The following is an 11,737-nucleotide window of genomic DNA, read 5'->3' on the forward strand; positions in this document are numbered from 1 at the left end:
TGACTGTCTCTTTAAATCTGTTTACGTGCAGCGTTGTGTTTACGTTTGATAATTGTCTGTGATAATTAATTCTGTGTGCTGCAGGTGCGCGTTGGGTGAAGGAAAATATTATATTCAAGTGATAAGACAATCGTGCGCGTTGCCGGTGGTTCGGAAAGAAAAAAAGAAAATTTTACGTGACGAGCGACGGTGGACGTCAAGTGGAGTCGACGGTCGTAACATCACCAAAAGAAAGGCCAATACAAAAACACTCCATCCGATGGAAAGAGAGGAGAAAGTGAAAGGACCGCTCAGCGCAGAAAATAAAAGCGCAAGAACAAGGACAAAGGAGTTGGTTAAGGGAACCTCACTTCCACCCGAAGGTGGGGAGATCCCATCAACCCTAAAGGATGCTGGAGAAACTCCTCTTCTGCCTTTCGGCAGGGGAGCCTCTCCAACGGAGGATATTGAGATGAGGGGGATCTCACCTTCACCCCATGGTGAGGAGATCCCGAACATCTCGGGGACTGCAGGAAGGGTAAGGGAGGAACTGGGGGTGGAGGAGATGGAGATCTCGGAGGATGAGGTCTTCCGGGCTCTCCCTACCCTCGATAAAGTAAATCCCCCTCCCCCCTCAACGCAGGAAAAGAGGGACCGTTTCCCTACCAAAGCGGGAATGTTGCAGGTCTCCAGAGGAGGCATGGAATATACTATCCCGCAAGGTAGCAAGGAAGAGGAGAATAAGGAGAAGGAAAAACAAATGGCATTAATTGCCATGCTAGAGGGTATAGTAGTAAGGGAGCTCGACAAGAGACTCGGGTGCCCGATTCCCACCTATGGGCAAACCCTGAAGGAAAAAAGGGAGGCAAAGCAGCACCAAACACTGCAACAACAATAGCAGTTGCAGAAGGTGCTGCCAATAAAGGCCAAACAAACGGCCCCAGTAGAAAATAAAGGGGTAATGAAAGCCAAACCGATAATTAGGGGGGTCGAAACGGTGCACAAGGCAGTAAAAATACTGCCGGCAACAACATTAAACCCACCCGCCCGGCCGGCAACAAAGAGAATCCCCAAACAAGGGATAACGAAAGAAACAGGGGAAAAAGAAAAGCTGCTTCCCCAAAAGAAAAACAAGGGGAACAGACAAGAGAAGAAAGTGGAGGGGCCCCACAAACCAAACCCCCAAGCCACAAAAATGAAAGGAGCCACAGAAAGACACCACTTCATGGACGGAAGTGGTGTCTAAAAAGGCCAAAAAGGGCAAGGCAACAGTGGCGGATGTAAAAGAGGCGGCAGCTAAAAGTACAGCCCCTAATAAAAACCAGGCTGCTAACCCAACCCTAAAGCCGGCAGACCAAAAGCGGCCACTTGTGAAGAGAAGGGAATCGAGAACGGCCGCCGTTACGGTGACGTGCCCTCCCGGAACATACGAGAAAACTCTCCGGGAGGCGCGTCAAAAAGTAGATGTAAAGGGCCTGGGCATAGAGGGGGCCAAAATAAAAAGGGGCATAACGGGCTCCTATATATTTGAAATCCCGGGGGCGAACAGTCAGGAAAAAGCCGATAAGTTTGCCCTCGGGATGAAGAAGGCCCATCGCGGGCAAAGAGGGAGTCCGGGTGCAGCGCCCAACAAAGATGGCGGAACTCAGGCTCCGGGGGCTTGATGAATCGATACAACCCCCCGAAGTCGTAGAAGCAGTTGCCTCAGCCGGCAACTGTGAAGAGGAGGAGATCCACCTGGGGGAAATTAGAAAAACTCCAGGTGGAATGGGAATAGTTTGGGTTCGCTGCCCCTTAATGGCAGCGAACCAAATTATGAAGACGGCCCAGGTAAAGATTGGATGGGCACTCGCGCGCGCAGAATTGCTAGAGGTGCGGCCCCTCCAGTGCTACAAATGCCTGGAGGGGGGGCATGTGCGAGCGCGGTGCCCCAACAACACAGACCGCAGCGGTAGATGCTACCGCTGCGGTAAAGAGGGCCATACAGCCAGAAATTGTGAGGCTGAAATCCAGTGCCCGGTGTGCACAGACAGAGGGCTGCCTGCAAATCATAGGACAGGCAGCAAGGCGTGCACACCGGTGCAAAAAGGGAGGAGGGGGGTTCCGCTGAACAAAGCAGTGGACCACCCTCTCCCAAAGCCGGGATCGCCCGTTAAGAAACTCCAACAACAAGAGGAAATTCCCCCCCCCCTATCGATCTCGATGTCGTGACAGAGGAGCCCAAAGAACAAAGGGCTCCAAGGACAAGGGAGGGAAAAGAGAGGAGGAGGAGAATATCCCGGAAGGAGGCGCTAAAAGACAGTGCCTCCGAAGGAATATAATGGATGAGGATCCCGCCACCATGGAGGTGGCGGGACCCGAGTATGAGAAAGCAGGCGAGGATGGCCTGTAAAATTTTACAGGCTAATCTCAACCATGCCAGGGAAGCCCAAGACCTCTTCGCCCAAAATATGGCGGAGAGGAACTGTGGCCTGGGGATCGTAGCCGAGCCGTACCGCATGCCTGAAAATAATTGGGCAAGTAGCGCGGATGGTCTGGCTGCGATTACCCGTAGGAACGCGTCAAACTCTCCCCCGATGGAGTTCTTACAGTCGGGGGAGGGTTACGTCATGGTCCAATTGGGGCCCGTCGTCGTAGTGGGCGTATACATCTCGCCGAGTCTCAGTAAAGGAGACTTCCGCGGGAGGTTGCACGTCCTAGAGAGACAGCTGAAGGGTCGCCGCCCCGCCCCGATAGTGGTCGCGGGGGACTTCAACGCAAAATCTGGCATTTGGGATTTTCCGCGCATTGATTGGCGGGGTCGCGAGCTATTAGATTGGGCGGCGCAGTGTGGCCTCGTCCCCTGTAATAGGGGGAACGAGGCCACATGTGTAAGGCGGCAGGGCAAGTCAATTGTAGATTTTACTTGGACGACCCGCCCTGCCCCAAAGTTGTTACATGGGTGGAGGGTGTTGACGGAGGTTGAAACTCTCTCTGATCACAGATATATAGAGTTCTCCATCAATGCCTTCCCCCGAGAAGTGATGGAGCGCCGCCGATTGAGAGAAGCTGTCTCTCGCAGATGGGCCGTCAAGAAAATGGACCAGGACGCGTTCCTGGCCGCAATTGAGGCTTCCCTGATGGTTCAAGGAGGGGAAATTAGGGGGACCTAGAAGGACAAAGGGCGTGGCTGCTCAGGATCATAAATGAAGCTTGTGATGCAGCTATGCCCAGGGTAAAGAATAGGCCTCCCCGAAAAGCATATTGGTGGTCGGAGGAAATCGCCGAAGCGAGGCGATCCTCCGACCATGCAAGGAGAAACGTGCAAAGGAGGAAGAGGCTCGAGCGGATAGACCCCGAAGGTTATCAGGAGGCGTGGGATGCATACAAAGAAAGACACGATACCCTGCGCGTCCTGATCAGGAAAGCCAAGGCGGGAGCCTGGGAGGAATTGCTCTCCTCCCTGGACGAGGATCCGCGAGGATCCGCCCTTACCGCATAGTTTTAAACAAACTCAGAGGTGGCCCCCATAACGAAAACTTTAGACCCCCAATTTATTGGCCAAGTCGTAAGCACCCTGTTCCCGCTGGAGGAGGGAAACACAAACCCGATTCCGGCGCGGGACTGGATGTGGGACGAGGCGGCCATGGGGGTCACGGGAGGAGAGAAAGCCATCGGGAAGATCAAGAGCGGAAAAGCTCCAGGTCCCGATGGCATACATGGAAAAGTCTGGGCTCTCGCCTACCGGGGTCTGGCAGAACCCATGCAGAGGTTGTGTAACGAATGCTTCCGCATGGGCTCATTCCCACGAGAGTGGAAGGAGGCGCATGTAGTCCTCCTTCCCAAAGAGGGCAAACCGAGGGATGTGCCCTCGGCGTATAGGCCAATTTACCTAATAGACGAGGCGGGTAAGATCCTGGAAAGGATCATCGTCGATCGCCTCGTCTACCATTTGTCCCGAAATGGTCCCAATTTAAGCGATGGGCAATACGGCTTTCGCGTCGGGCGATCCACCTTGGACGCGATACTGCGGGTTCGCTCGATTGCGGGGACCGTTGCGGAAAAAGGCGGGGTGTTGTTGGCAGTTTCGTTGGACATTTCCAACGCCTTCAACACCCTGCCATGGCACCGGATCGGGGGGGGGCCTGGAATATCACAGGGTTCCCCCGTATCTGGTGTCGATTTTGAGGGACTATTTCAGGGACAGGCAATTGGCCTATACAGACAGAAACGCCGAAGAACAAAGACGTCGTATGTCGTGCGGGGTTCCACAGGGATCAATGTTAGGACCCCTAATGTGGAACCTGGCATACGACGTCGTTCTTCGGACTGTCCTCCCCCCTGGCTGTCACGCGGTGTGTTATGCCGATGACACTCTGGTGATGGCTGAGGGGAACTCGTGGAAAGACGCTATCGCTCGAGCCAACTTTGCGGTGAACCGCGTCGTGCGACTCATTCGTCAGATGGGGCTTAAGGTGGCGCCCCAGAAAACTAAGGCCGTCTTTCTTCACGACGGCTCTCATGGGGCGCCACCAGAAGCCCGCATCACAGTGCAGGACACCACCATAGAGGTGGGGGCCCATATGAAGTACTTGGGCCTCCACCTCGATGCAAGTGGACATTCCGCGAGCACTTCCGCCAAATATCCCCCAGGGTGGAGAAGGCAGCAATGGCGCTGCAACGCCTGCTGCCAAACCTTGGGGGACCGGGCGGAGGTGTTCGCCGACTGTACGCCGGAGGCCCTCCGTTATTGGGCGTACGGTGAGAGTCCACGCCCGACGGGCGCTGATCCAAAGGTGGAAGGACAGCCTCATGGATCCGAAGCTGCCGGGTCAGCGCACCGTCGGGGCCATACGGCCCTGTCTAAAAGAATGGCTGGACAGGGCCAAAGGTGGGGTGTCCTACCATATGACCCAGGTGCTCACGGGCCATGGATGCTTCGGTGAGTACCTGGGTCGGATAAGAAAGGAGCGCACGACGCAGTGCTGGCACTGCGGCCACGGGTGCGATGCCGCCCAGCACACACTGGAGGAGTGTGGTGCCTGGGCGGAAGAAAGAGAGGAACTCGTGGCGGCAGTGGGAGGAGATCTGTCATTGCCCTCAGTAGTGAGGGCAATGACAGAAAACGATGATGCGTGGAAAGGGTTCTCCTCCTTCTGCAGCACAGTAATGCTGCAGAAGGAGGAGGCGGAGAGGGGGAGGGAGCGAGAGGGAAGAAGAGGAAGAAGAAGAGGAAGGGACGAGGAGACAGATACGGAGGATGGGGACGGGCCCCCTCTTTTCCCGCCATCGATGGGCTTGTCCATTCGTGGTGGCGGGGATCGGGGGGGAGGGGTGCGTCCCAAATATACCCGCGTCCATTTTGGACGCGGGATGAAGTCCTCGGGGGGGGGGGACGCTTAAGTCCCGGCGCTCCCCCCCTAAGACCTCACGAGAAATGGGAGCGCGGGTGCGTCGGTCTCGCCTAGGCGGGGCCGGCGCGGTCGCGCCCCCAAATGGGCAACCTCCCTGGTTGCGGCCAAATCCTAACTCCCAAGGGAGCGGAGGGAGCCGCAACCGGTGAGGCCGGAGGGAGGGGTCGCGCGCCTGTGGTGGTCGCGCACTGCCCGGCCGTATGGGGGGCGCGGCCTCCCCCCTCTTAGACGTAGATGCAGCGGGAGCGCCCTCTCACCGGAAGCCGAGAGGCACCGGCGGCAGAGCGCAAACGCCGTAGAGAGGGTCCTTCTCCTTCTGAGAGGGGCTCCCTGGTGAGGACCTCCGGGGCTGGATCCCGAATCCCCTATCCCTTAGGGAGGGGGAGGGAGCACCACTCCGGAGGCGGGGGGTGGCGGCTCGAGCGGGATACTCGAGCCGTGACCCCGCCCCCAAACTTTTTGGGAGGGCGTGGCGTGGGGTCGGTGTCGCCCTGCGCCGCAACTGCGAACAATCCACATGATGCGTGGAGGGACTCTCCCCGAGAAGGAAAAAAAGGCGGGGGGGCGGCAAGTCGGCATGGGATACCAGCATCCTCGCCGTCCCCTACCTAACACCCGAGTAGGACACCCGCTGTGGTTTTAGTGCGGTAGGTCGTGGGCCCCCTGACTGATCCATTCGTGGATCGGCCAAGGGGTACAAGGAGTCCCACATAACCCTCATCCCCTACCCGGGGGGTGAGTAGTACCATGAGGTTTCCACAGCGATAGAAAAAAAAAGATCCTTTGGCAGGTTTATTTATCTTTAGTTCACCCTCAATGTATAGGAAACTTTCATACGTCAACGTATACAGATCCTGTTGTTGTATGGGTATTCTTATCTCATCACTGTGTCCGAATGTTGTGTTAGCGAATGGGTTGTACGTGTGAGTCTCGATCTTGACGATCGTCGAAGATTGGCTCGTCTCCGATGTTGAGGATGTCGGTCATTGTTCAGATGTTTCGAACCGCGAATCCTAAAGATTGTAAAAACGCAACGTTTGATGCGTTCAGTTTCTTTTTCTTAGTGCAACCGGATGATTGGATATTAGCGAATGTCGACCGGATGATTGGATATTAGCGAATGTTGTTGTTGTCGCTGGCTCCGTAAAGATTGTGTTATCTCTCGTGTCTTTCGATCCGTTCAACACGAGCATCTCATACGTTGCACACGTACGTTATCGCTGTCGTCGTCGTACGTGCAATCTAATGGTGATCTCTTCTCCTCGAAAATCGAGCAATCGTCTGTCCTGGTCGACAACGCGTAACGTTAAATCCGTAATGCTCCGCACAATGATCGGCAGGTAAATGATGTGCGCCGGTGTTTCCGATATCTTATATCCTGGTGGTACCCTCGGTGAAAATTCATGTATCGTATGAACGAGTTTGCCGTTGCTGTACGCGCCCGCGGTCACATTACATTCTACGCGGATAATGTTCATGTTGATAATATTAATCGGCATGTCTGACTGGTACCATTTTCGCGGCTGCAGTATACGGTTCGAGAACCCCAGCAGCGATCCAATGTTGTTAGGCTTGCTAAAATTCATTCTGTAAGCGCATTTGATCTCGTTCCTCACCGTATTGTAATTAGCGCGGAGCACTATCGGATATTCTTCATCTTCAAAGTCACCATTGTCAATGTGTTTTTTATCATCGTCACGAACAGCGTGTCGCGGACGTTTTCGTAAAATTGCATATTTCAAAAACTTATGTATCGCTTGCAGCTCGTACCTCCCTCGGGAATCGTAATTTCCGCGTCATCTTAGCCAAAGTAAAATTTATTATTCGAGGAATTCACGTTCGATATCGTGTGATAAGTCTCAAAATCCGCTAGACCTAGCTCGTATTCATCGTCGCTCAAATCTACGGCGGGAAAGTAGTTTACCGCGAGAACATTACTCTTCCCGGTCAGTGTGAATGTCATAGACATGTTGACAAAACTGTTAAACGAATACTGAGTTAAATAGCGCAATGTCAGTCTTTAAATTCGCGTGCATCGATCGCTCGGAGAAAGTGTAAGCACAATTGTCCACAGATGCTTTGATTGTAAGTTTGAACAGGTGTGTAATTGTATTGTATCTTTGTCACATTTAAATATCGCACCAATTCATTCGGCGGTCGAAGATTGCCGAAACTGTCAAAATATATAGCGCGATCCCCCCCTCTTTGCATACGCTACCCAATGAGTACCCGATCCTTTAGCGTTATCCAAATTTACGATGCCGCTCTCGTTTCGATATATACCACCGATCAGTTATGAATCACGCATGAAAACACCTCTAAAATACGGAATGTGCATACGTTTTGCCAGTTGTAGCAATTGTATGTTGGTAGTGACGCCCTGCGGCATTTTTAGCGTCTCTTTGACGTTTTTTTTTTCCTTTTTCTCGTTGAAACTCCTCGTCCATGTTTGTATGGAGCGAGGTACAATCCGTGAACTTCCATGGCGCGATTGTGACGTAGCATCTCTTGCAACTGACGTTGTGCAGCTTTTCCGTCGTTCACCATCTTCATAGCGAGCCCAACATTGGTAGAATCGGCAATACACCCCCACGTTTCGCTACCGGAAGTATTCGTTTCTTCGCCATCTTTTTCTTCGTCTTCGTCTTTGTCGTCTTCAGGCCCATACCAAACTTCGTCTTGGCTTTCATCGCTGCCCAAACAGCTGTGGCGGTGGCTCACCGAGAGTCGAATCTCTCGCAACGATGCGAGTTTGCGCTTTCTTGGCGAGTATCCTATCTGTCGCGTGTCTCTCGATGAGATCGTTGCTTCGAGAGTACGCTATATCGTGTTCACGGCACGCCGCGTCCAATGGGTTGATACCTCGATCACCTCTAGCTAATCGCTTTTGTAGTCGCGTGCTCGGACCGCAAAACTGATTGCCGGGGATATGGAATTCGATCGGAAGGCATTTATCGCGTAATTTAATAGGCCTCTACCTATTTTCGTTGACATTCGCTGCAATCTTTTATCATCGGCGCTGGACCGTCAATGTGCGTTCGCTGCCACGGTCGATTGTAATGTTCGAAACAGCGGCGATAGGTTTGAACCTCCAAATCCGCCTTTATATGTTCCGGAAGCTTGTCCCACACACAGTGGACGTAATTGCCGCACATTCGCAATAAAACTGTTTTAGACACAAATTGTAGCTGTTCGGCGCTCAAATTACAAATATCGTAAGGACTTGTAGCAAGACAAACATTTTTTCGTTACTGAGCAATTCGCGGTTCCGCGCAGCTATAAATAGGCAGACGTTCGATCCAGTCAGGAGTGTGAAAATGAATTTCGTGCGGCAACCTTTCGCGATACGCGTGACGAATTACGACGCCAGATTACGATCGATGGGAGACAACGCGGAGATGCGTAGACACGGTACGATACTGCCGACTACTATACGCGCGATCGTTTGCGGCCCCTCGAATTGCGGTAAAACTAACGTGTTGATTAGTTTGATAGAAAGCCCGCACGGCGTCCGCTTTGAAAACGTGTACGTGTACTCGAAGTCGCTGCAACAGCCAAAATATCGGTATCTGGAGAATTTGTTGACGTCAATCGATGAAATCGGCTATTTTAAATTCTCCAATAACAGTGACGTCATTCCACCGAGCGAAGCATGTCCAAACTCGATTTTCGTTTTCGATGACGTGGCGTGCGACAAACAAAATACGATAAGAGAGTACTTTTCAATGGGACGCCACTCGAACGTCGACTGCTTCTATCTCTATCAAACATTCGCAAGAATACCGAAACATCTTATACGCGACAACGCAAACCTGCTAATCTTGTTTAAACAGGATGGTACCAACTTGAAACATGTGTACAACGATCACGTGAATACCGACATGTCATACGGGGATTTCAGTGAATTACTCATGTCGTACTTGTTGGCAGCAAAAGTATGGATTTCTAATGATAGATAAGGATAGCTCGCTTACGAACGGCCGATACAGAAACGGATTTAACGTGTTCGCGATACCGCAAAACAATTAGTCATTGTCGATGTTCTGTCATGAGAGGTGAAACACGAGCGTTCGACACTTTGTCAACATGGCTGAGAGCGATAATATTCGCGAGCGTGAAAAGATAGCGAAGGAGATTGCTAAAACGAGTGAATCAATCCGCAAGAAACATCGCGCTTTAAATACCGGTAAGATCGATGACGATATCGTGGTCAAGACCCATTTTAGACCTATTATTGAGCCGCTACAAAAGATTGTCGACAACTCGATCGCGGTGAAAAACGAGCCGGAAAGTACCGCAAAGATTAAAATCTTACCCATCAAGCGCTACAAGGAGAAGGAGGAGGAGGAGGAGGAAGAGGAGAAGGATGATGCGACACCGAAAAAGATGAAACGGTCAAACCCGAATCGCTCATCGACACCGCGTACATCGGATGCTTTACTGGATGAACCGATGATAACCTCTACACCGTTCGCGATAACGAGAATCATACAATCTATGATACCCGAAACACTCACAAACGAAAATGTTTTCGAAACCTCGGGCAGCACGCTCGAAACATTTGTTCGAAACACATTACAAACGCTGGAAGATCCAGAAATTTTGCGAAAGCACTTGGGACCACTGGGACAAGAGTACATAAGCACTCTCCTCGGTGGCGACAAAAAAAGGAAAATCGATCACGTGTACGGTGTCTATTTCGACAAGGATGAAATGCGTCTCGGTAACAAACGATTCGACATTGACAAATATGACTGTATAATTATAGACAAAGTGAGGTATATTGGTACACCAGGATACGAATTGATTTTCAAGAGAATTCCCGATGATGACATTTACACGGAGGATAATATGCATAAATACAAGAGCATATTATTGGCGACGAACGCGCATAAACGCAATTATGACACACAAGGCCAATTACGAAGCAACAGGGGATACAAGTACAAATATATAATCGCACCATTGATATCGATTGAAAAGAAAAAATCTGGAAAGGGAGTATTCATGCCTCACGCGATGGCGCTAACCGACAATAAGATCGATTACATACACTGGGATGACCCAACGAGCTAGTGGATCAGGTACGATTGCTGGACGCTTCGCGCCGAGCTGGCCATAACGCTCACGACAATGAGATCCTGTCGATCATCGAGGAACTTCGCGAAGTAGGCATTATTATAAATTGAATGGTGTCCCGACAAATCTAATCAGTCGATCGGCGTCACTCGTATCGGGGAAAAAAATGCCTATCAACAAATTTGGATTATTCGAACCAAGAAATGATGCAACCGTCACAAGCGGTTCTAGGGATAGATGGGTGAAAAGTTATGTGCACGAAAACGCTCTGTGTCGCGTCGTTACGGACTATGACGCAAGGTCGCGGAAGATTCGCCGTGTAGTGCAACCTGAGGCTGACACCGATGCCGTCAACAAACTGTATGTGGAATCCTGCGTTAAAAGATTGATGAATCAACAGAAAGAATCAGATGAGAAGCTGACTTCGTTCGAGAAGGACGTGCGGACAATACAGATTGTGATAAACGAACTTCAACGCGCGGCTAACGCTAACTCAGAAACGGCTATCAACCTGAATGAGCAGCAGTGAACGGGTTAGGAACGGCTATCGAACGGTTATCGAACATCTACGAAGGGTTATCGAACAGCTACGAACAATTATCGAACAGCTACGAAGGATTATCGAACTACTATCTAACTATATCAAGTATTTTTGTATCGCCAGTGAAGAATAAAATTAATAATAACTGTAGACGACCCAACTGGCTTAATTGATTTTTATTAATTCGATGTCATAAAGAAATACAGATGTCACGTCTTTATTCACAAACATTCCTAAAGAATTAGTTTTAAAATCCATTGAAAAACGCTGGACTGACATTTCATGTAACACAACTTTTAGCTTAGCACAATTTTTATATGCAATTGAAGTTATATTAGAGTCAACAAATTTTTGTTTCAATGACCAATTCTACGAACAGATACATGGTACTCCGATGGGATCCCCCCTTTCACCTATTTTAGCTGATTCGGTTATGGACGATCTTGAGACACATTGTTTAAGCTCCTTACAATTTGATATTTCAGTTTATTACAGGTACATTGATGATATTTTTGCTGTAGTACCGCGTATTGAAATTGACACTATTTTGACTACATTTAACAGTTATCATCACCGTCTGCAATTTACACATGAAATTGAAACAAATAACAAGATTAACTTTCTAGACACAATGGTTATTAGAAACGATGGGAAACTTTTGACTAATTGGTACCAGAAACCCACCTCTTCTGGTAGATATTTAAATTATTATTCCAATCATCCGTTTAAATACAAAGTGAACACC

The 11,737-nt window shown here is 50.4% G+C and overlaps 1 protein-coding gene across 1 annotated transcript; it reads left to right on the forward strand.

Annotated features, from left to right (window-relative positions):
- The first annotated feature begins 1,614 nt into the window (after window positions 1–1,614).
- LOC145938639 (uncharacterized) lies at window positions 1,615–3,131 on the forward strand. The gene is made up of 2 exons (XM_083042411.1): window positions 1,615–1,809; window positions 2,382–3,131. The coding sequence occupies exons 1-2, from the start codon at window positions 1,615–1,617 to the stop codon at window positions 3,129–3,131; spliced, it is 945 nt and encodes a 314-aa protein (XP_082898537.1).
- Window positions 3,132–11,737: the final 8,606 nt, after the last annotated feature.

This window comes from Prenolepis imparis, unplaced genomic scaffold, assembly GCF_030444845.1.
Source record: "Prenolepis imparis isolate NDT839.2.m4 unplaced genomic scaffold, iyPreImpa1.0 SCAF_7, whole genome shotgun sequence".
Lineage (NCBI taxonomy): Eukaryota > Metazoa > Arthropoda > Insecta > Hymenoptera > Formicidae > Prenolepis > Prenolepis imparis.